At 35.0% G+C, this 25,055-nt stretch overlaps 1 protein-coding gene across 2 annotated transcripts in view; it reads left to right on the forward strand.

Moving 5' to 3' along the window:
- The window catches only part of LOC143239733 (uncharacterized), an 84,128-nt gene extending 62,102 nt beyond the window's left edge, over positions 1-22,026 (forward strand). For both annotated transcript variants that reach the window (XM_076481159.1, XM_076481160.1), the window contains 3 exons: positions 13,060-13,216; positions 14,590-14,703; positions 18,753-22,026. In XM_076481159.1, coding sequence (XP_076337274.1) covers positions 13,060-13,216; positions 14,590-14,703; positions 18,753-18,936 — 455 coding nt within the window. In that variant the 3' untranslated portion in view covers positions 18,937-22,026. The remainder of the gene's footprint in view (positions 1-13,059; positions 13,217-14,589; positions 14,704-18,752) is intronic.
- Positions 22,027-25,055: the final 3,029 nt, after the last annotated feature.

The following is a 25,055-nucleotide window of genomic DNA, read 5'->3' on the forward strand; positions in this document are numbered from 1 at the left end:
AACTTTGTTTTCTAACATTACTAAATTACTTGCAGGATATTAAACTTAAAATACACCTAATGTTTTACTTCTTCTGGACTACAAAGGAAATAAATATAATGTTTTCATGTTATTTAATTTAATGTTTTCATGTTATTCCTTCTTTCCAATAAGTGTTACTGGTACTTTGTTTGTTTGGAATATTAATAAATGTTCACATAACGAGTGACAAGTTGCTTTCTCTGTTATACGACAGACCTGGGATAGCTTTTGTGGTTAGTGTACTCGACTCGCAATATTATGGTCACACGTTCGAAACCCTGTCACATCAAATATGCCCACCTTTACAAATGTGGTAGCGTTATAATGTGACGGTCTAGATGATATGTTGGCGGTTGGTGGTGTTGACTAGCTCCATCCCATTTATTCTGTTATTACTAACGCAGAGAGAACTCGATCAGCTTGGTGCTAAATTAAGAACACATTTTTTACCCAAAACGTGTAATTACATTATGCTAGGAAGCTGTAATGTAATCTGTGTGACTGTTGATTAATGCAAATGAAGGTGCTTCGAAGAGCTAATTAGAATTTTTTTTACACGATAAAATAAGGTATATTAGAATTCCATTCATATTTTATTAAGCTGCTTAAAAAATCTTGTCTTAGAAATATTGCAAAACTTAAGTACATAGTGTACTTAATGAATCTTTAAAGATATTTTTAAAGCTCTAAACTTCTGTAAGTAATTGCGTCTTATAGAGAAACTTTTACATATCGTAGTATTGTCATAAATCTGAAAAAGGCAAACTGCCTCGTCTTAACTATGAGAAATATTTATGATTATTTATCACAAACTACGATAGTGGTTCATAATAAGGCTTACTCACGTATTTTGCAAACATTCCAACAGAACATACTGCCAAAAACCATCTTAACAAGCAGAATTAATGAAGAATGAAGCTTCTCAGTGACTACAGCTGCTAAAATATTGATACTAGCATACAAAGTTGATTTTTTTATTATTAGCTAAAACCACAATTCATCTATTTGCTCTTCAGATTATTGCTATCACAAATTTATAGGAAAAACAATAATAGATATTTAAATTTAGGCAGATCTACTAAACAGACCCATTCAAAAGTTGTAGGGCTGTTTTTAAGTTCATTCTTAGAAGTAAAGATTTCTACCCTTTAAATTTGTCTAACTTCTTCTTCGCGACCAGGTCTGGCATGGCCAGATGGTTAAGGCTCTCAACTCGTAATCTGAGGGTCGCAGACTCGAATCCCCGTCGCACCAAACATGCTCACCCTTTCAGCTGTGGGGCGTTGTAATGTTACGGTCAATCCCACTGTTCGTTGGTTAAAGAATAATCTAAGAGTTGGCGGTGGGTCGTGATGACTAGCTACCTTTCCTCTAGTCTTACTCTGCTAAGTTAGGGACGGCTAGCGCATATGGCTCTCGTAATTCAGAAACAAACAAAATCTGCGCTATCAGCATAAGCTCTTCGAAGATATTCAAAGCTTAGAAGAAACGTAAAAGCCTTTGAAACGTCATTATACTAATCAGAAACGCTTCACTTTATTAGTATGTTTATGTCAGTGTCTTCAGCCGTATTACTGTTAACTATAGGCTTACAACCCCCTACAGAAAGAAAACGGTTACGTATATTTTATTGAAATCTGGACAGTTGTAATGAATGCAATGTTGAATATGTCAAGTTAATTCAAATGCCTTCGTTTTATTGCTCTGGAGGTTTTCTCTAAGTCTGCCAGTTCCGATATTGAAAGAAGAAATCGGGTGTTTTGCTTATGCGCATTAATTAGAAACTTCTATGTTGGGGATTCATCATTTCTCAACTTTACTGTTCTACTTGGTTTTTTGAGAAATTTCAGTGAGATTTGTAACAGTAGACTATTAACATAGTAGATTTCTCTGTCCTTGTGAGTATGATTTATTCTACTGATTTTCGTACTTTGCTGTAATTGTGATTGCGTATACTTAAGTTCATTATTATTATTATTGTGTTACAAGCCTAAAGCAAAACTGGCTGGATATTTTGCATCAAAACCTAGACAGATATACTATATGAAATGTCGCAAATGACCATCACCTATTTAAAAAGTTGATTAATTTTCATTGAAAGTTGATTCATGTGGCTATGAATATATAACGTATATGATGGTTTTGTGAGCAGCTTTCTTTGTACTCGACGCTTGTCAAACGCGTGTTTAAACGAACACGCAGGCGCAAAACAATCTGGCTCAGTAAGTAATGGAAGGACCTAGAAATTCATAACAATAGTAAACTGTTGAAAAACATGTAACATTCAATCAAATTTATATATACGCTTGTAACTTAATATTTATTCTTCATAAATGGTCGTATAAAAGCTTAAGAAACAAAATAATTACAAAATTTTGACTTAAAAAGGTAAATAGGGACAATAAAAAAAGGTATAGAAACGTGTTGAATAAAATTTGAAGCCTACAACTAAGAGCTTAAAAAATAAACAAACAAGGTGGAAATAGTGTTTATATTATTTACTCAAGTTACAAATCGCTATTTTGACTCCACGAAATTTGACAAGTACTGCGGGCATGGAGTCAAAATAGGGAGTTGTAGCGTGAGAAAATAACTAAAATTAATAAGTACTGTATGAGTGGAGTGATATGAAATGTAAAGTACAAACATTGTATTTATTATTTAAAAACAAAAATTATTTTTAAACATTAAACATTACTCAAGTGCCAAGGAATTTTAAAATTGTATTTATTGTTGAATTAATTTTAAATTTCACGTTTTATTCTAATATTCTTTGTAACGTAAAAATGTGTTTAATCCTATGCATAATCTACCTTAAAGCTAAGTTACGTATAATAAAACAGTTAGAGTTTGTTTGGTAATATTTGTTTCCTTATCTTTACTTTAAATAATATGAAATAGGATTTTATGCACTAGTAATACATATACAATAATGGCACACATTTATATTTGTATAAAAATGATTGAAGGATCACTAATAAATCAATACTTCTTTATTTTAGATCAGTGGTTCTTAACCTTGTTGGAGGTACTGAACCAGACAAGTGGTTCTTAACCTTGTTGGAGGTACTGAACCAGCACAGTGGTTCTTAACCTTGTTGGAGGTACTGAACCAGACCAGTGGTTCTTAACCTTGTTGGAGGTACTGAACCAGACCAGTGGTTCTTAATCTTGTTGGAGGTACTGAACCAGATCAGTGGTTCTTAACCTTGTTGGAGGTACTGAACCTTGTTGGAGACCAGATCAGTGGTTCTTAACCTTGTTGGAGGTACTGAACCAGACCAGTGGTTCTTAACCTTGTTGGAGGTACTGAACCAGATCAGTGGTTCTTAACCTTGTTGGAGGTACTGAACCAGACCAGTGGTTCTTAACCTTGTTGGAGGTACTGAACCAGATCAGTGGTTTTTAACCTTGTTGGAGGTACTGAACCAGACCAGTGGTTCTTAAGCTTGTTGGAGGTACTGAACCAGATAAGTGGTTTTTACCTTGTTGGAGGTACTGAACCAGACCAGTGGTTGTTAACCTTGTTGGAGGTACTGAACCAGATCAGTGGTTCTTAACCTTGTTGGAGGTACTGAACCAGACCAGTGGTTCTTAACCTTGTTGGAGAAACTGAACCAGATCAGTGGTTCTTAACCTTGTTGGAGGTACTGAACCCCGGTAGTTTCGTACTTGCATTCACAGAACCATTCGTAATTGGAAGAATAAAATATGATTTTTTTCAAATTCAAAACATAAGTAGATATTTTATTAGTGCACGAAATGAACCATGCATCAGTTGCACACAATATCACTGTCTTCAAAGAACAAAACCAACAAAACATGAATTTCATACAAAACATAACCCAATGAATATTTACTGCAGATCAATGTGACTTTTGTTGTTGCCTTTCAGAGACAAGTTCAGAAATGCGTGGTTTCACCTTAACAAGTGCCACTCTCATATTATTTTCGCAACAACGTCTGTTCATTTTCTTCGTTTTTATGTCTACAATCTTCGAAAAGGATTGCTCGCAAAGATATGTTGTAACAAACGGTATGAGTATCTCAAGGGCTTTCTTAACAATAAGAGAGTACGCTATGATTTGGTAACACCAAAACGTTGAGAGCGTTGTTGTTCTGAAAAGTTGCTGTTGAACCTGGCTCTGCTGAAGTTCAATGATTTCGTTGAGGTATTCATTATTGACATCTGCTGTCGCAACACTAAACGTGAACGGCTGTCTCACCCATGCTGGATATGACTCTCTGGTGGGGAAGTATCCGTCGAGAGACTTTGCGAGCTCATCTAAGTGCATGGCAATTACTTGTTTCAGTTCCCCGGGTACAGAAATGTCTCCGATTTCAGACATATCTTCGACCTTACTTACACAGTCGTCCAGCAGGGGAAAGTTTGCGAAGTTATCATTCTCTGTTCGTCGTTTTCATAACGATAGCTTTTTTTGAAAAGCCTTCAGGTTTTCTTCCGCTTCGATGATGTTGACTCCACTGCCCTGCATCTGTTGATTAAGATGATTGAGAGTATTGAAGATATCCGCCATGTACGCCAAAATGACAATGAACTCAGATTTTTCGAAACAATCTGCATGACAATGTTGGTGTTCTCGCAAAAACAGGGTTAATTCCACACACATGGCAAAAACATGATTTAGCATCTTTCCCCGGGATAACCACTGAAAGTTAGAATGGTGCAAAAGTACCTCGAATTTAGAGCCCATTTCATTACACAGCTCTTTGAAGATGCGGTGCTTCAAGGCACTATTTCGCACAAAGTTCACACATTCCACTACAAGTATTAATACTTCTGCCAGTTTTGAAGGCAAGGTTTTTGTTGCCAACGCATGCCTGTGCAGAACACAGTGTGTTACAATAATGTGTGGTGCATTGACTTTCACCAGCGCACCAAAACCAGAGTTTTATTCCAGCATGACTGTAGCGCCGTCCGAACAAATTGCAGAAACCATATCTCACGAATGATCGTTGTCTCTGAGGAAGTCATCCACAAGTTTCTTCACGTCGGTTACCTTAGTTGTTGTTGTAAGAGGCTTAGAAAATAAAAAAATCTTTTATCTCGTAGTTTTTCACATAGCGCACGAATACAACAAGTTGGCTTAAATTGGAAACGTAGGTGGTCTCGTCGAGTTGAAGGCTGAATTTTGCTGGGCTTGAAATCAGATCTGCAACTACTTGAGCCAAAATGTCATCGCCCATGTCATCTATTCTGCTGCTGATGGTGTCATTTGAAAGAGGAATTTGGGATAACTTATTTTCAGCAGCTTTTCCCAGCATGATATTCGCAATCTTCAACGCAGCTGGTTTTACGAGTGCTCCACCAATGGTGTGTGGTTTGCCCTGCTTTGCGATCAAGTACGCAACTTCGTACGATGCTGTGAGGATTGGTTTGTCGATGGGTACAAAGCCGAGAACAGGCAAAGTAGCCTTTTTATCGAACCTGACTCTCTTTACCTTGAATTCAGCAAGCGTTGTGTTCTTGTATTTCCCATCTTTATGCAGCTTTATGGAGTGTTCTCTCAGTTTTGCCAGTGCTAGACTAGAATTGTTCAACTTGGCATTGCAAATCATGCGTTGAGGATGCTGATTCTCATTATGTTCCGTTATACACGTGAAACCATATTGTACGAATTCGTGCGACCACTTTTTGTTTTTGCTCGACATAGTTAGTATGAAGGGATTGAAAGATTAGGAAACAAATCACAAATGACGCACGATTACTACAGTCACAAGTCGACTGCTAAGCGCACGAAATTCTCTGCAGCAAAGATATTAAGGCCAAGTGATGTGACGTGATCAGCCGCAGCCAATGATGGTCAAGTGGAGCATGACGTCACGAATCATACGAGTGGTATGAACGGAACCTCCGCCGTACTCCTGAGACTGACTCACCAAACCCCTGCTTTAGGTTAAATAACTCTTGACCATGCGATTTTTCGTGCCATTAAATAAAAATGTCTGGAAATCTCTAGGCAATATTGTGGTGGCATGTGGTCACATTTTAACATTGGTTTTGATAAAAGTTTGTAACAAATTATGTTACGTGTTTGACTGCTTTTATGGTCGTACAAAAATACTTATAGTTTATCAAGAAATGACTAACATGGAGAATCAGATCGTTCAATATCACATCTCACTGCTTCACCATGGTTAATCTTACCATGATACGCTTCACATGGTTACATCTCACTGCTTCACCATGGTTATACAATATCACATCTCACTGCTTCACCATGGTTATACAATATCACATCTCACTGCTTCATCATGGTTATACAATATGGATTTTGAGGTTCTTACTTTCAAGTTATGATATGATATACACAGGAGCCGATTGATCCATAATATTTTACTGGATAAAAGCTAGAAAGGTCTCACAAAAATAAGAAAGTGTGTTCTTCTCCTACAGAGCTTATTGTGATTTTTCTCAGTGTCTCGCTGAATTTATATTAACATTATTTGTTTTTGTGATTACCTTTCAGGTCTGAATGAAGGACCATAGTATTAGATTAAAATGAGGGACATCATCTGGTAGCTAGGGGGCTGAAAGTCTTGGGTTCGAATACCATCAACGAACATGCTTGCCCTTTCAAATATAGTGAGATGGTCAGTCGTATCAGTGGCGTTGTTGAATACTCTATGTCAACTCTAAATTAGGAAGTACAGATAGCCCTGGAGTACATTTGTACAAAATATAATAAAGCAAACAAAAATCCAGAATGCACTTTGTGACTCAGCAATAAAAGTCTGAGAGCCTAGAATGTGGTTTCAGTTCAGGTTGTTGGCAAAGCACGTTCAATTTGTTTGTTTGTTTACAATTAAGCACAAAGCTACTCAATGGGCTATCTGTGCTCTGCCCACCACGGGTATCGAAACCCGGTTTTTAGTGTGTAAGTCCGCAGACATACCACTGTGCCACTGGGGGGCAGCACGTTCGATATAGACAACTTGATAGCTTTGTGTTCAACGACAAAACAGGAAAAAAACGAAGACCTATTCTAGTTCATATGCCCTATAATATTTTAACTATATATGTGTGTAAATACATTTACCTTTGAATTGTATATTTTGTTAGTATTGTTTGTTTCAGTGTACCATGCTCTTATTTTACATCTTTACATTAGTTTAGGTATGCTGTAACGAAAACTTGAAATTTAATAAAAATTACAATATTAATTCAGTACACGAAACACTTCATGCGCATGGATAACTTGTAAAATAAGATACTCATGTTTATTATTTGAAAATCATTATCCAAATATAATAAGAAAATAGAAACAAAAAGCTCTAGCCTTTACTTTTCACTTTAAGGAAAATTGACACATTATAAAGTTATATTCTTAGAAGTAATGTTTTAATTAAATAAACAAATGAATGATAAACCTAAAATATATCTAATTTTCCCAAGATGTAGTTTGTGAAAAAACACATTAAAAGCACTAGGTAATAACATAACACCAAAAGTACCTTATTTGTTATTAAGATAAAAAAGAACAATAAACATGTCTAAGAGGAGGTTATTTTTATTCTATATTCACAGGATAACAAAATTACGTGTGCCACAGAATATCTATGGACAAGTCAAATAAATGTTGCACTTATTCTAGAATCGAAAGGAGGCTACTAAGGTGTATTTCATTATTGTATGTATTTTGTGAACAACGGGTGCAGTTCTTATGGTGCCAAAGTAATTTAAAATAAGTTAGCATTAAGAATAGTGCTGTGGACTAGAGTCTGTACATTTTACGCTTTACCTTTTAAAGCATTTGTTGTGTAGCGTCAATGCAGAAGGTTTTCTAATGCGATAGACTTTGTCCTCTCAGCGGGTAGGTTTTCACCAATGGCAAATTGAATTTCTACGGCTTGATATTTCACCATGAAAGAACCTGACAAAACGTATGGAATACTTCGCTAGACCTGAAGGCAAAGGATTTCAAGCTTGTCTTGTGCAATGTAGCGAAATTATAACTGTAAAGGGATTTATCAGTATTCTTGTGCGGAATCCAAAGGGCTTACTTTAGTATTTTACGCAATATAACTTTACTGGGGTTTTTAGGTTTGGGTTTATGGTTATTACAAGACTTGACATTTTAAGCCTAGATATAGCAGGCTGTATGTGTGACTGTAATCAGACGTTACGTGCACTAGTTTAAAATAATCTTAAGTTACTGAAAACATGTGGTTTAATTCATATTTTGCGTACTGGTTTACCTTATGCTTGAATATTTAACGTGTTTTGTAAACAATGCCTTTCCATATGAATAGAGAGAGAAACAACCGAAAACATACTAAGGTTGTTTCAGTTATTTTAACACTGAATTGTCTTTACGTTTTATTGGTGTATAATTCAGAAATCACGTTTCTTATGGATATCGAAGACGTAATACGCTTTCGATATAAATTTTCCAAGAAAAATACATTAATAAGGCCAATCAGAGAAATATTTTAAATAATTTCAATTTGTATGATAGCCACGAATGCCTGTGACATGTCTAACACTTGTAGGTTTTTCTGCAGTAGTACTGTTTTGAGTAAAAGGCTTGAGGATGAATTCTAAGAAACGTTCTGTAACTAATAAAAAATTCATGCTAGAATTTTCTTTAATGATTGTATGTATCTGGTACCTGATGAACATTTTATTACTTTTTATTTTACCTAATTTAACCTGAAACGTTTTTACTTTTTACATTTGAATTAGTTTTATTGTAATAAATTAAGAATACTCATGAAATGAATTGTGTATTTTCTGTCGGCTGTCGATGGCACTCAATCCTACTTTTATACTATTGGTACAACTGCACTGAATAAGTTTTCATTTAATCAAATGATCCACCAAATAACAAAGAATAATAACATGAAAAATGCAAACAATGTTCCATTATTATCACAACGATTCTGAATTTCTAATTACGAACTAAAAACCATTAAAAATTCACTTAGCTCGTCGACGTGTTTTCTGGGCCCAGCATGGCCCAGCGTGTTAAGGCGTTCGACTCGTAATCTGAGGGTCGCGGGTTCGCGCCCGAGTCGCGCCTAACATGCTCGCCCTCCCAGCCGTGGGGGCGTTATAATGTGGACGGTCAATCCCACGATTCGTTGGTAAAAGAGTAGCCCAAGAGTTGTAGCGCAGATAGCCCTCGAGTAGCTTTGCGCGAAATTCAAAAACAAAAACAAACAAACGTATTTTCTGTGAGGATAAAGTTTTAAATGAAAGCAAAAAAGACAAATCTCTGTCAAACAAAATAACGTAATATAGACAGTGTCGTTGGATAGATTAAACATTGACATCCTATTGGTTATACATAATAGAGTATTAAATGTAAGAGAGGACTATTGAGTATTTCTGAAAAAGAGAGTGAGACAGATGGGCGTTGCAGGAAGGATCTAATATTCTATTTTATGGTTCTGTAACGAAATAAGATTGAAGGCTATAAGAATTGTGTCTTGTCTCAGCGTTGACAATATCATAATGACTAACTTATGTTAGAGATGGTAAATAAATTAGAGACAAGGCGATGCCTAGAGAGTAAATGTAACAAGTTTTGTGGAAATATGTTTCTTAATGTTGATTTATAAAATTTAGGACTTAAAATTTAAACTTTTAAGTGCTGGATTATAAGCTACGTATTTATACCAACTTTATTCGTATATATGATAATAAGGTAGTTCAATTAAATTTCTAAAGTAAGTTAAAAAACCTCGTGACATGAGCAGAAAATGATGTCCATTGTGAATGTGATATTTGATGGCATGACTATTCGTTTCTAGATCTTATTTGTTAGTGACCATGCTATTTCAGTTCCTTCGCGTAGACTCGTCACACTAAAAATTTTCGCCCTTTCAGTCGAGGAGACGTTATAATTTTACAGCCAATCCCAGTATTCGTTGATAAAAGCCCGTTTGTAGCTTTGCGCGTATTTCAAAAACAAACAAACAAACAAACTTGATATACTTCGACGGGGTCCCCGAAATATTCTGTTTGTAGAATAAAACCAAAGTTAAGAGTAACAAATATTTTTATTGATTTTGAATTTCATATATAATTACGTGTTGTAGTCTACAAAATGCATCATTCTTCATGGGATTCTTGACATGCGCATCTTTTGCTAACATCACGAAACTACAAATTGTAACTTTAAGCGTTCGTTATGTGTTGTTATTTTAATATCTGCTGACTGACAGACAACGTACTAGTGGTGTGACTGACTATAACAGGTGACCCCTCCAGACGGTTTTCTAACTCCTTTCGGGGAACTAATATTGTATTCTAAAACTGTGTAAATGACAGATGTTTTTGTTGTTGTTGTTTTTTTCCTCTTTCGCCTTTTGTAATAACAACAGATAATTTATTTAGTGACATTAGGTAACGTTCTATATGAGAGGTTTCAATTACGTATATTCGATATCCGTATGGGACAACTAAGAAAAGTTTTATTTTAAGAGAAGCATTACACGTACAAAAAAAGTGCAAGTTGGAAGTTTACAGTTTATAAAGATAGCAGTTGTAGTCCCATACTATATAGAATGTCGACATTTTTTTTCACAAACTCTTATGGTTGACAACCTGTTGAGATTAAACCGAGTGTGTAAATATATATCTCCTGAGTTATACAGTCTTGGCCAAAATGTTTGCGTACTGTTCTATATTGATGTTATTATCTACGCGATTGGAGTAGTTACTGAGCAATTGCTTGAGTAGTGACAGAGAAGGCAGCGCGTGATAGAACACACATGCACGAGTTCATATTCTATTTTGAGAAATTGTTGGTCAAAATACACATACACACCTGTTTTGTGGAAAAGACTGTCCTTTTGGTGTGATATTTTCTCAAATAGATCAACACTTTATTCAGACAGTTCATCTGTATTTGGTGTAGAGTCATGCCTCGCGACGTACAATAAGTTATAATGCGTCAAATTGTTCAGTTATCCAGAATCTGTAAGAAGTGAACGGGTATTACCATAACAGTAGTGTACCATTAGCGTTCTGTATCTAGAATCCTAAAACGTCATAGGACTACAGTAAACGTTCTTTCAGGAACGTCCACAGGCAAACACCGAAAAACTACTGTCCGAGGTATTTCTGTCATATTTTAGGGCAAAGTTTGACAGTATCTTTGTGTTATAGAATGACAATACCACTGCCAACAGTGTGCATATTGTACAAAATTATGGCGATCAAAGGGGCGTTACAAAATTGCCATGGCTATTAAAAGTTCCAGTTTGAGATACCACTGAGCCGAAACATTGTTAACCATGGCTTTAAACCAGTTACTATAGCTAAGTTGCAGCACCTTCCAGTAACATGGTGGATTACATCAACAACCTCATCGACAGCATGACACATCGCCGTACGGAATGTTATTTAGCTAGGAGAAGGACTAACCAAGCACTTACGTTTAATATGAACTGATAAAAGGTTCGAGTCACCATTGATACAAATTCGACGTTATATTTTGTCATTATATGCATTTTAGTAAGGTTTTTCGTGAGTAATGAAATACTGAATTACACATATTTTTATAGGTGTCTCCTAAAATTGTTTGCAGTTCTAATAAGTCATTCATTACGCCCGTACAAACGCGTCTCATCGTACAAATTACATATGCAGGTGTTTAATATAAGATACGTTTCTCACTTTGACAGCACTAAGTGTATTTGTATTCCATTTTAATAATAATGACCTAATTTCTTACAAAACATGCAACCAGTTTGGCCAAGAATGATATTCTGAATGTCTTTAAAATTTAGCTTTGTAGTTATTTGTAACTAAGTACAAAGCTACACAAAGGGCTATTTGTGTTCTATCCACCACGGGAATCGAAACCCGATTTTCAGCATTGTAAGTCCGCAGGCATACCGCTGTGCCACTGGGGAGTTGATTTGCTTTACGATGTTGAGACGGTTGTAAAGAAAACTTAATTTGGTAATAATAATTTGAATGACAATGTTCTTGAGTAGGACATTACTGTTATTTTTAATTTGTAAACTTTAAGGTGTAATGCTACAATCGTTTAAACAAGAATTATGATTCTGCTTTTATTACTCCTAGTTAATACGACATCGTGTACTGTCCAGAAACATAAAGAGTGGCTATACGTTTAGTTATAAAGTAATGGTAGCGTTATCTCGACTGAAACAAAAAGAAGAAAGATGGGAACCTAGATCTAGCTGTGTGTGCGTTTATAACAGTACGTTTCATTATTTTTGAAAGCCTTATGATATTGGTTAGATATATATTAACAGAAAAACAAAACAAAACAAGAAATGTCGCGGGTGATAGAGATCAAAATCAAATAGGTTAACCTTTATACTAGTGTTCAGTTATATGTAGAAACTACTCTATATAAATTAGTTATAGACCGTCATGTGATGGATACATAGATAAAAGTATGCACACACGAGAAATAGATAAGTAATCTAAATCCCCGTCACACCAAACATGCTCGCTCATTCAGCCGTGGGGGCGTTATAATGTGACGGTCAATCCAACTATTCGTTGGTAAAAGAGTAGCCCAAGAGTTGGCGGTGGGTGGTGATGACTAGCTGCCTTCCCTCTATTCCCTCTAGTCTTACACTGTTAAATTAGGGTCGGCTAGCGCAGATAGCCCTGGAGTAGCTTTGCGCGAAATTCAAAAACAAACACACATCATTATGTAAACAACACTTTCAGCTAACTTTTACACGTTTATTCATAGACATTTATATTGATATTGATTTACCTGTTAATTTAAATATTTTGTGGTGTCTTATAAAGCTATTTATTGTATATTAATTGGTGTTTTTACTCAGTGATTTTTTATATTTAACATGATACATTTGTGGAAGAGAAGAGTGGAAGTCGTAAGTATTGTGATTTCTACAAGTGAAACTACTACATTTTCTATAAGTGAAAAATTTTGTAATTGCTAACTTATGTATATATATACATAAGTTAGAAATTATAACGTCTTTCACATTAAAACATATAGATATATTTGACTTGAATAATTGTTAAGTGTTATTTCCTACCGTTATAATGTTTTATAGGAGCACCTACAAGACCCACTCTGAATCTGAGTTTGAATCTTAACACTGCTAACGCCCCCAAACGTGCTCGTCAGCAACTATGTTTCAGTTTTGGTTGTCCAGTATTTAGTGCTGTTGGTGAAACGGTCGATCCGAATATTCCACTGGAAAGACAAGGGTGAGAGTGTTATTTATATTACAAATAATAAATAATTACCTGAAGGCGTTTGTTATTTTGTATTTACTAAAACATAATGGAAACAATGAATAAAATAAATGTAATTTTAAAATAATTTCAAGTGTAACAAAGAAAGCAGTAGTTCTAACTGAAAAAAAAATTCAAAATTCAAATATTATATTGAAACTAGGATATTTCGATAAAATAAGTATGTCTTAACAAGTGTTCACCGTTTCACATAAGTGCCACTGTGAGTATGTAAGTATATTTTATTTAAACATAAAATAATATATATTTATTTAAACCAAAGATTCGCCTTTGCAGCTTCTTTAGGGTTAATATACGTAATTGTTTGATATTAGAATATTCATTAAATTATAAAACTGCTTGTGACGCGTGTCTAACGATGTAACAAATGTTATTATTGAAGGTTCGCTTATTTGACCTCAAATCAATATATAGAATATCCCTAGAAAATTAGAAAGATGCTATTGTTCAATCGTTATATTATTATGTTAAGTAAATTAGAAAGATACTATTGTTCAATCTTTATATTATTATGTTAAGTAAATTAGAAATATGCTATTGTTCAATCTTTATATTATTATGTTAAGTAAATTAGAAATATGCTATTGTTCAATCTTTATATTATTATGTTAAGTAAATTAGAAAGATGCTATTGTTCAATCTTTATATTATTATGTTAAGTAAATTAGAAAGGTGCTATTGTTCAATCTTTATATTATTATGTTAAGTAAATTGGAAAGATGCTATTGTTCAATCGTTATATTATTATGTTAAGTAAATTGGAAAGATGCTATTGTTCAATCGTTATATTATTATGTTAAGTAAATTGGAAAGATGCTATTGTTCAATCGTTATATTATTATGTTAAGTAAATTGGAAAGATGCTATTGTTCAATCGTTATATTATTATGTTAAGTAAATTGGAAAGATGCAATTGTTCAATCGTTATATTATTATGTTAAGTAAATTGGAAAGATGCTATTGTTCAATCGTTATATTATTATGTTAAGTAATTTAGAAAGATACTATTGTTCAATCGTTATATTATTACGTTAAGTAAATTAGAAAGATGCTATTGATCAATCGTTATATTATTACGTTAAGTAAATTAAAAAGATGCTATTGATCAATCGTTATATTGTTATGTTAAGTACGGTTTTAAACATTGAAGCTATAGGTAATAAATTATGTAAAGTGGTATAAATGTAGTTGTCAAACTCATATCACTGTTTTGCTGAGTCAAGTCAAGTTAGCAAGAATAGTTAAAGTTCTTGAATGTGTTGTACACTTTCTAAAGCCAAATGTTTAATGGAGTGTTAATATAAATTTTAATCTAACCATTTCAGGTGGTATCATGGCTCCATAAACAGGACAGATGCTGAGAAACACTTGACGAGTTTGAAGGAAGGAAGCTACCTTGTCCGAAACAGTTCTAGAGGAAGATTTGCTCTATCTCTTAAGTTAGTGAATTTGACTTATCTTCCACATTAGCTAAATTCGTTATTCATCAACGATTCTAAGAATACTCGTAATGACTGCATATATAATATTATGTTTTTCTTCTCTTGTATGAAAAGTAATTTTAAAGTATATGGATAAATATACTGTAATTGCAGATACGTTAATTTTTATGAATCACCTATACAATAATATTGTATATCTTTAAATATGTATATATTACATATGCACACAATGCACTTCGTCTTGTTGAAGTTGAACATGCTAATTTATTTCATTTCATTACATAATTAAAATTCTGGTTACTTATGTTTAAGGCCCGACATGGCCAAGCGTGTTAAGGCGTGCGACTCGTAATCCTGAGGGATGCGGGTTCGCATCCCGGTCGCGCCAAACATGCTCTCCTTTTCAGCTGTGGGGGTGTTATAATGTCAATCCCACTATTCGTTGGTAAAAGAGTAGCCCAAGAGTTGGCGGTGGGTGGTGATGACTAGCTGCCAGTGTCTTACACTGCGAAATTAGGGACGGCTAGCACAGATAGTCCTCGAGTAGCTTTGTGCGAATTTCCAAAAACAAACAAACTTACGTTTAATGAGTATCGACTAAGTTAAAGTGAGGGAAGTGAAAACTGGTTGTTTTAACGTGGTTGGTTTATCACTTATTTCAGCTGAATTTCTTTTGGAAATATTGTAATAATATGTTGTTATGTATATATTATCATCTATCCACTTGATGTTTAACAGATATACCAACACGTTGCCGATACTCTGACGATACAAAGATTGAACACCTGTTGTAACATTACTTTCATATTTGTCAAAGAGCAGTGTGAACTCAGCAGTTTAAGCTCTACTGCGACGGTTGAAAATTGTGGAGATTGAGTCTGGTTTTTCAATGAAACTTCCAGACTTAGACACTTTTAGGGAACTGCGAACTTATATTTAACATTTTATAGCATGAAAATTACATCAAACCTCATTATAACTTGTTCTGTTTATAGAGCAATCAGTTTCAGAGAAGTATGATAGGGTACAGCACATATCCTTGTTTAGCACTCTTAATTTACGCTAATGAAGTTTAACCCGAACGTTTTAATCATTGGTGTAAACGTCTCAGACCCCGAACCTTCCTAAGGCCGGCCCTGCTAATTTTTTTATCTCAGGACTAACCTCATTCTTTTTTAGGTTACAACTGTTTATAACCTTTAAAACTTAGAACTAGCCACGTTTTCTGTTAATCTGTAGTTTTTCAGGTTGTAATAGGGACCTTATACTTAAATAGATTAGTTATATAAATCAAAAAAATCGTCCGACAGTTATTTCACACAAGATGGACATCACATTTAAGAACACACAAATAACGATTACATCAAAGAGTTTGCACATTATTCTACGAAATGTCATGATACGTCAACTCTCACAAAGTCAGTGCGATGGATGTTTCTGCATGCCATCTACGAGCTTAGAAATGCCCGGCTTCATGTTTGACGTTGAAAGACGCAAGAATGCTTCCAGATGATCATCAGTCAGCTGATTGCGAGTGTTATTTTTGTTCAGTTTCATATGCGAGAAAGCCTGTTCGCAGCAGTACGTGCCGCCAAACATGCTGGTGTGGATAAGTGCGTTCTCTTTCAGATTAGGAAATGTATCAGGCAACGTTTTGTAGAAGTCAAGCAAACTGTTTTCTCCGTAAATTGCACGCAGTTCATCAGATGCCTGTAGATCAGTAAGTTCGAGCTGATGTTTTGCTGACAAGTCATCCACTGACACACTGAACGGATCAGCAAAGATTTGCATCAACAATCTGCATTGGTCAAAGTCATGAAAAAGTGAGTTGAAGGATTGAATCAATGTATCGAGCTTTCCAACATAAACTTGTGTGTCAATGTCCTGATTTTTCTGTAGCTGTGACTGAAAAGTGGGAAAGTGCACGAAGTTGCCTGATGCTACTTGCTGCCGGAACAACTGCAACTTTATCCTGAAATCTGAGACGTGATTTGCAAGCTGACAGACAAGCTAATTTTTGCCTTGCAACTTCAACTTCAGATCATTCAAGTGTTGTGTCATGTTGACCAGAAAGGTCAAATCAGCTTGCCATGCTGGATCAGTCATGGAAATCACTTCTGTGTTTTTGTTCTTGCCTTTGAGGAATTCTATCACCTCACCAATCAACTCCCAGAATCTTCTGAGCATCTTCCGTCGACTTGGCCAGCTTACTTAACAGTGATACACAAGGTCACCATAGTCTGAATCAATTTCTTCAAGAAAACTTCGAAACTGACAGTGATCGAGTTCTCATGATTTGATGAAATTAATGGTTTTTGTCACTAATGCCATCAGTGCCTGAAAACCAAGTTCTTCACTGCACAGGCTCTGTTGGTGAATAATATAGTGCAGCTTCACCAACTGTCTGTTCTGCTTTCCTCGATGCTTCATCAACAGTGCTACCAGCCCGCTACTTTCTCCGGTCATGACTGGTGATCCACCAATTGTCACACTAACCAGTTTCGTGAAATCCAATGAAACACTACTACACAGTCGCACTGTCTCCTCGAATAGAGCAGACCCACTTGTCGGACCCTTCATGGAACCCCTGCCGATTAGTTCCTCTGTGATATCAAACGATGACGACACACCACGAACAAAAACAAGTAGCTGTGCTGTTGAACTGATGTCAGTCGACTCGTCTGCTGCCAAAGAGAAGTAGACAAAGTTGGCTGCTTTATTTGTGATCTCCCTTGTCACGTCTGCTGAGAGGTGTGAGATTCTTCGTATGATTCAAAGCTACCGTCTGTAGCTTGCGAACTGTTTCTGGACACAACTTTTCCGATGCAGTAATCATACATTGCTTGACAAAATCACCATCGCTGAACAGTCGGCCAGATTTCGCTATCATCAACGACATATCGTAACTGACCTCACATGGTGCATCTAAATCTGCTGACTGCTTTGAGAAAACGGCCTGCTGGTGATTCAGCGACCGCCGCAGAGATTCAATTCTAGCTGTTCGTTTATCACCGACAACATTGTGGAAATCTTTATACTGCGACTCATAATGACGTTTTATATTGGATACCTTCGCCACTGCTACTGTCGAATGACACAACAGACAAATCACGTTCTTCTGTTGTTGAACAAAACACTATTGCGCAGTCCAATCATCATGAAACTGTCGGTTTTCGTCGTCAACTTTTCTTTTACGATTAACTGCCATTTTTTGCGAAATAATATCAAAATAGGGCTCGTAAGTAAATCTCGAAGAACAATTGGAAAGCGTGAGATTTCGTAATTACGGAAATATTACGTCATTGCGCCAATGATTAAGTGCCTATACATTAACGAGATTTACTTATTAAATTGTTTTTTATTGCTCGACACAAATGTGGAACCATCCAGTATCTAATCTAATGCATATTTTTCTATAGCGCTTAATCTTTGCGCAGGTGCGAACTCTCTATGTTTGACTTTCCCGTTGGACATCGCGGGTCACTCGGCGACTCGTCGCGGGCCGGACTTTGTGCACCGCTGCTTTAAAGTGTCAGAAATTTTGTAAAATTCGTAAAGTTAATAACCAACTTTAAAATTAATTAAATTTCTGGATTAACATTTATTTAAAGAGTAGTAACATTGTATTATACCCAAGTTCGTCATAGCACACTTATAACTTTATAGTTAAATAAAATGACGGTTTAAAATAAAATGCTGAATTTTCAATGTGTTGATTTGTTTCCTATATGTCTCTTATTTAAACAAAAAATAACGTTTTATGTAGTGGATATACAAGATATTCGAATTTATTTTGGGTAAGCTTTAATCATTCTTAAAATCAACAATGTTTTTGTATTTGTAGGAATTCTCTAATAACTTTGTAATTTCTATTTTCATGCTTCTGAACAAGCAACAATACTTTCCAGCGATTAGCTACAAACTGGACAGTTTATCTTAGCTACTAATTCTGTTAGGTACACTTATTAGATAAGTTATACTTCAAACAGATTTATCAGATCTAATTAGAAATATATTATTTATCCATATTTCTTGTTTTCTGGTAGGAGTGCCAAAGGCTTCATACACATGAAGATTGTTTGCAACGACGAGAAGTTTATTTTAGGACAGTTCGGCAAGCCTTTCGATAGTGTGCCGGAAATGGTCCATTATTATTCTGTGAATAAGTTGCCGATCAGGGGAGCTGAACACTTGTCTCTTCTTCACCCAGTCATAGACCAGCTTTTGTAACCTACTAGTTGATGACAACGGAAATAATAGCTTGAAAACTACAAAAAATAACGGTGATGAGTGTCATTAGCACAGTCTACGTTTAGGTCTACGTTTAGGTCTACGTTTAGGTTTTAAGCAAGAATTAACATACATATTAGTGCGAAAATGGAAAGGCTTCCTGTTTGAAGATATACGTATAACGACTTCTCCGGCTTTTATTAAATTATCTGGGAAACATTTCAATAAAGATTGTTTGTATCAGATCGTTTCATAAACTTGGTCTTACAAACGTTTTCAAAACGACACAGTTATGTTAATAAAAATAGTGATGTTAATAATACTGAAGTTCATGTATTAACTCAGTATTTAAAGAAATGTGTACTTATATGCGTTTAAGTGAAATACATCTCTACAAATAGTACTTTATTTATTAATTACTGCACAAAGTGACTGTGTAATATTGCAGGATTTATCTTTCAAATATTAATTGGTGAAAACATACATGAAATATATATATAGTATTGGTAGTTTTATGATCAAATCTAGTTAATATTCGAACTAGCACTTAGTTGATTTGAGAGAAGGATAACCGATTTTATAATCTCGTCAGAACAATCTTCGTCTTCCTTCCTCTTGGCCCGGCATGACCAGGTGGTTAAGGCACTCGACTCGTAATCTGAGGGTCGTGAGTACGAATCTCCGTCACACCAAACATGCCCGCCCCTTTCAGCCATGGGGCGTTATAAATTAAAGTTCAATCCCACCATTGGTTGGTAAAAGAGTAGCCCAAGATTTGGCGGTGGGTGTTGGTGACCAGCTGCCTTCCCTCTAGTCTTATACTACTAAATCAGGGAGGGCTAGCGCAGATAGTCTTCATGTAGGTTTGCGCGAAATTCAAAACAAACCAAACCTTTCTTCCCACAACGTTTTTTTCTTCGTCCACGGATAGTAAGAAAACCTCCCCTGCTAACAGCTTCTCTCTTTTTTTAAATACAAACGAAACTTGATCACTTGTTTACTTACTAGAATTACATATTTGTTCTTTACATTTCTCTCCATACAAAGAAATAAAATTGCTATATCTTTCTCTTCAAGAAAATAAATATTCCGGACTTTTCTAGATTTTCTATAAATTAAAATTAACTATCTTATTAGTATTAAAGTGATTATTATCACTAAATGTCTTCCCTAAATATACAAACAGAGCTTAAGTCAGCTCACTAAACTGTTACATAAATTATATGTACCTCTGCTACTCTCACATACACTTAAACTAGTTACATAGCTTTGCAACGTACAGTAGGCTTCATAGGCACGTTTAGGCTTGTGAATACTAGGCACACCATAAGACTGTGGGGAAATGACTAATGTTTAGAAAGTGTTTGTCACATTTCGAAAGCTCTTAAATATTTTTTTCTGTACTCTGAGTTGGATACGAAGTAAATGTTTTGGTAAGTTGCGTTTATCTGTTGATCATAGTTATCTATGGTTTAAAGATAACATTCCACTTGTTGATAGGTAATACAACATTGGTTGAAATATTAATAAAGTAATGATAGTTGTTGCCCAGCACGGTACTAGAATGGAAAGCTTACATCTAAAGACGTATTGAACGTGGAGAACAGTTCCTTTAATATCTTTAAATATTAATTTACCTTCCCTATGGGTTTTTAAAAAGAGATTTTTATTTTTATCAGAAAATTTCTTACGCTGTTTCAGATTCCTCTGGTTAAAGCATTACAAAAAGACCAAGTGTTAAAGTTATAAAAATCAGAGTCTGAAAGTAGTCTGAACCATTGCTACCTACAAAAATAACTCGATATCTCTAGGAAGAACCCACACTTCCAGTTTATTGTATATTTAAAAACTGAGCGAATTAAGACTCGTATTTGGCAAAATAAAATCTAGGTCCAACAATTACCTCATACAGTTTCAGTGTATCTTTACACGTTGTAGTTTTGTTTATTTGTTTTGTTCATTCAAGTCAGGGAAACAAATATAAGTAAGGCAAGCCTAATCAAAACAGTAGTATTGAACATACACTTCCTACTAGCTCAGCTGACACTTTCTTCTACCACCTAAATAATACGTTCCTTAACAATACTCATGTACAGAAATTGAATACGTTATATGAAAACGGTACTGCAGTTTCACCACGCAAAGCCTTTGTCTCCACGTGCAATCGTGCTCTATCTAATAGCTGTACGTCTTCATAGTAGCCCTCTAGCGTACTAGTTTACATCGTAAAATATTACACAGTAAGGCTGTCATGTTCAAAGCAAATTATTCGTCCCTACAGGTTTCCATTATCATTTTATGTCGGAAGTCGACAGTTTCCAACATTTGTTTCAGCAGTCTGATTGAAAAAAAAAAAGTCTATAGGTTCTAGGTATGATTTCACTTTCCTTCTGCTTGAAGTATACGACAACTAAACTGATACGTTGTGAAAGAAACTTTTGTACATATGACATATGTCACTTTTCGCGACAAAGACTATTCTTAATTATATTTATTACTGTTGCCTGGGTTACGAGGACGTTTTACTCATTGATTTTTATGTTATAAAACGCCTCATTTTGCTTACCATGCTTAGAGGTTAGGGCATGTTGCAAGTCTTTCTCTGCATGGTCCTGATATCCGAAATTGGTCTGTTCTTTTGTTTTCCAATGCCGTTTAATGCAAGGAATGTCTCCTTCTTGGGAATTCAAAGCTACTAATCTGAACACATCTGTGCGGTATGAGTGAACGAATATTTTAAGTCAGAAAGAGCTGTGACATACTTTTCCCCAAAACGATCAATTTTTGTTGGCATCACCCAAGCTACGACTGTAATTTTATATCGGCCGTTGTTGTCACGCGAACAGCTGATTTACATGATCAAACTAGTTCTTATATAGCGTTATTAAGCCTTCTGTATTATAACATTTACTTACGTCATTTTCCTGGATGTTTATTCAAGTTTTTTTATACTGTTTTTGTGCTTTTTCCCTTTTTAGTCTCAACAATCTCAATATAAATCTTCATGGTTTCTATCTTCATCATTCATGTTGTTATTTATAATTATTCTTTTGTTTTTACTGTAGAAATTTGTTACAGAAACAGTGTGTATATTCCAAAACGATTAATAAATATACGTTATCAGTAATCACTACTATGATTGTGTTTTTATCATTAGACTTAGATTTTGCCTCATGAATGCGTTGGAGAATACTGACCTGCTGGTATGGATATGAACTCATTATTTATGAGAATACTGACCTGCTGGTATGGATATGAACTCATTATTTATGAGAATACTGACCTGCTGGTATGGATATGAACTCATTATTTATGAGAATACTGACCTGCTGGTATGGATATGAACTCATTATTTGACCTGCTGGTACGGAGAATGGTACTCATTATTTATGAGAATACTGACCTGCTGGTATGGATATGAACTCATTATTTATGAGAATACTGACCTGCTGGTATGGATATGAACTCATTATTTATGAGAATACTGACCTGCTGGTATGGATATGAACTCATTATTTATGAGAATACTGACCTGCTGGTATGGATATGAACTCATTATTTATGAGAATACTGACCTGCTGGTACGGATATGAACTCATTATTTATGAGAATACTGAGACTGACCTGCTGGTATATATGAACTCATTATTTATGAGAATACTGACCTGACTCATTATTTATGAGAATACTGCTGGTATGGACTCATTATTTATGAGAATACTGACCTGCTGGTACTCATTATTTATGAGAATACTGACCTGCTGGTATGGATATGAACTCATTATTTATGAGAATACTGACCTGCTGGTATGGATATGAACTATGAACTCATTATTTATGAGAATACTGACCTGCTGGTATGGATATGAACTCATTATTTATGAGAATACTGACCTGCTGGTATGGATATGAACTCATTATTTATGAGAATACTGACCTGCTGGTATGGATATGAACTCATTATTTATGAGAATACTGACCTGCTGGTATGGATATGAACTCATTATTTATGAGAATACTGACCTGCTGGTATGGATATGAACTCATTATTTATGAGAATACTGACCTGCTGGTATGGATATGAACTATGGATATGAACTCATTATTTATGAGAATACTGACCTGCTGGTATGGATATGAACTCATTATTTATGAGAATACTGACCTGCTGGTATGGATATGAACTCATTATTTATGAGAATACTGACCTGCTGCTGGTATGGATATGAACTCATTATTTATGAGAATACTGACCTGCTGGTATGGATATGAACTCATTATTTATGAGAATACTGACCTGCTGGTATGGATATGAACTCATTATTTATGAGAATACTGACCTGCTGGTATGGATATGAACTCATTATTTATGAGAATACTGACCTGCTGGTATGGATATGAACTCATTATTTATGAGAATACTGACCTGCTGGTAGGAATATGAACTCATTATTTATGAGAATACTGACCTGCTGGTATGGATATGAACTCATTATTTATGAGAATACTGACCTGCTGGTATGGATATGAACTCATTATTTATGAGAATACTGACCTGCTGGTATGGATATGAACTCATTATTTATGAGAATACTGACCTGCTGGTATGGATATGAACTCGTTATTTATGAGAATACTGACCTGCTGGTATGGATATGAACTCATTATTTATGAGAATACTGACCTGCTGGTATGAATATGAACTCGTTATTTATGAGAATACTGACCTGCTGGTATGGATATGAACTCATTATTTATGAGAATACTGACCTGCTGGTATGGATATGAACTCATTATTTATGAGAATACTGACCTGCTGGTATGAATATGAACTCGTTATTTATGAGAATACTGACCTGCTGGTATGGATATGAACTCATTATTTATGAGAATACTGACCTGCTGGTATGGATATGAACTCATTATTTATGAGAATACTGACCTGCTGGTATGGATATGAACTCATTATTTATGAGAATACTGACCTGCTGGTATGGATATGAACTCGTTATTTATGAGAATACTGACCTGCTGGTATGAATATGAACTCGTTATTTATGAGAATACTGACCTGCTGGTATGAATATGAACTCATTATTTATGAGAATACTGACCTGCTGGTATGAATATGAACTCGTTATTTATGAGAATACTGACCTGCTGGTATGAATATGAACTCGTTATTTATGAGAATACTGACCTGCTGGTATGAATATGAACTGGACCTGCTATGAATATGAACTCGTTATTTATGAGAATACTGATCTGCTGGTATGAATATGAACTCGTTATTTATGAGAATACTGACCTGCTGGTATGGATATGAACTCATTATTTATGAGAATACTGACCTGCTGGTATGAGAATACTGATATGAACTGACCTGCTGGTATGAATATTTTATTTATGAGAATACTGACCTGCTGGTATGAATATGAACTCGTTATTTATGAGAATACTGACCTGCTGGTATGGATATGAACTCGTTATTTATGAGAATACTGACCTGCTGGTATGGATATGAACTCATTATTTATGAGAATACTGACTTGCTGGTATGGATACTGAACTCTGCTGACCTGTATGGATATGAACTCATTATTTATGAGAATACTGACCTGCTGGTATGGATATGAACTCATTATTTATGAGAATACTGACCTGCTGGTACGGATATGAACTCATTATGTATGAGAATACTGACCTGCTGGTATGGATATGAACTCATTATTTATTAGGTGACATCAACCTAAATAAACTAATCAATATTTTGATTGTTCATTTATTATCATGCTTGCTAATTTGAAGATTGGTTTCACAGTTTTTGTATAATACAACTTAGGACAAACTCGAATACTTTAGATTATCTGTTCTTTGTCTACACCAGTAGAGAAATAGTGACATTAATAGTACATATACCCTTGAAATTAACCCTATCGATTGAACCTTAAAACTTAATCTAAACGTATGATATATTTGAAAACAACTTACATTAATTAATTAGTCCGGTTTCAAAGTAACAGTGACATTTTATGAAATCACCGATTGCTCATGTATCTCCAGAATGGTTTAATTATGTTAAAGTTGTTTCTTTTAATAATTACTATAAAATATGTTTC

Source organism: Tachypleus tridentatus, chromosome 2 (genome assembly GCF_004210375.1).
Source record: "Tachypleus tridentatus isolate NWPU-2018 chromosome 2, ASM421037v1, whole genome shotgun sequence".
NCBI classification, from domain to species: Eukaryota; Metazoa; Arthropoda; class Merostomata; order Xiphosura; family Limulidae; genus Tachypleus; species Tachypleus tridentatus.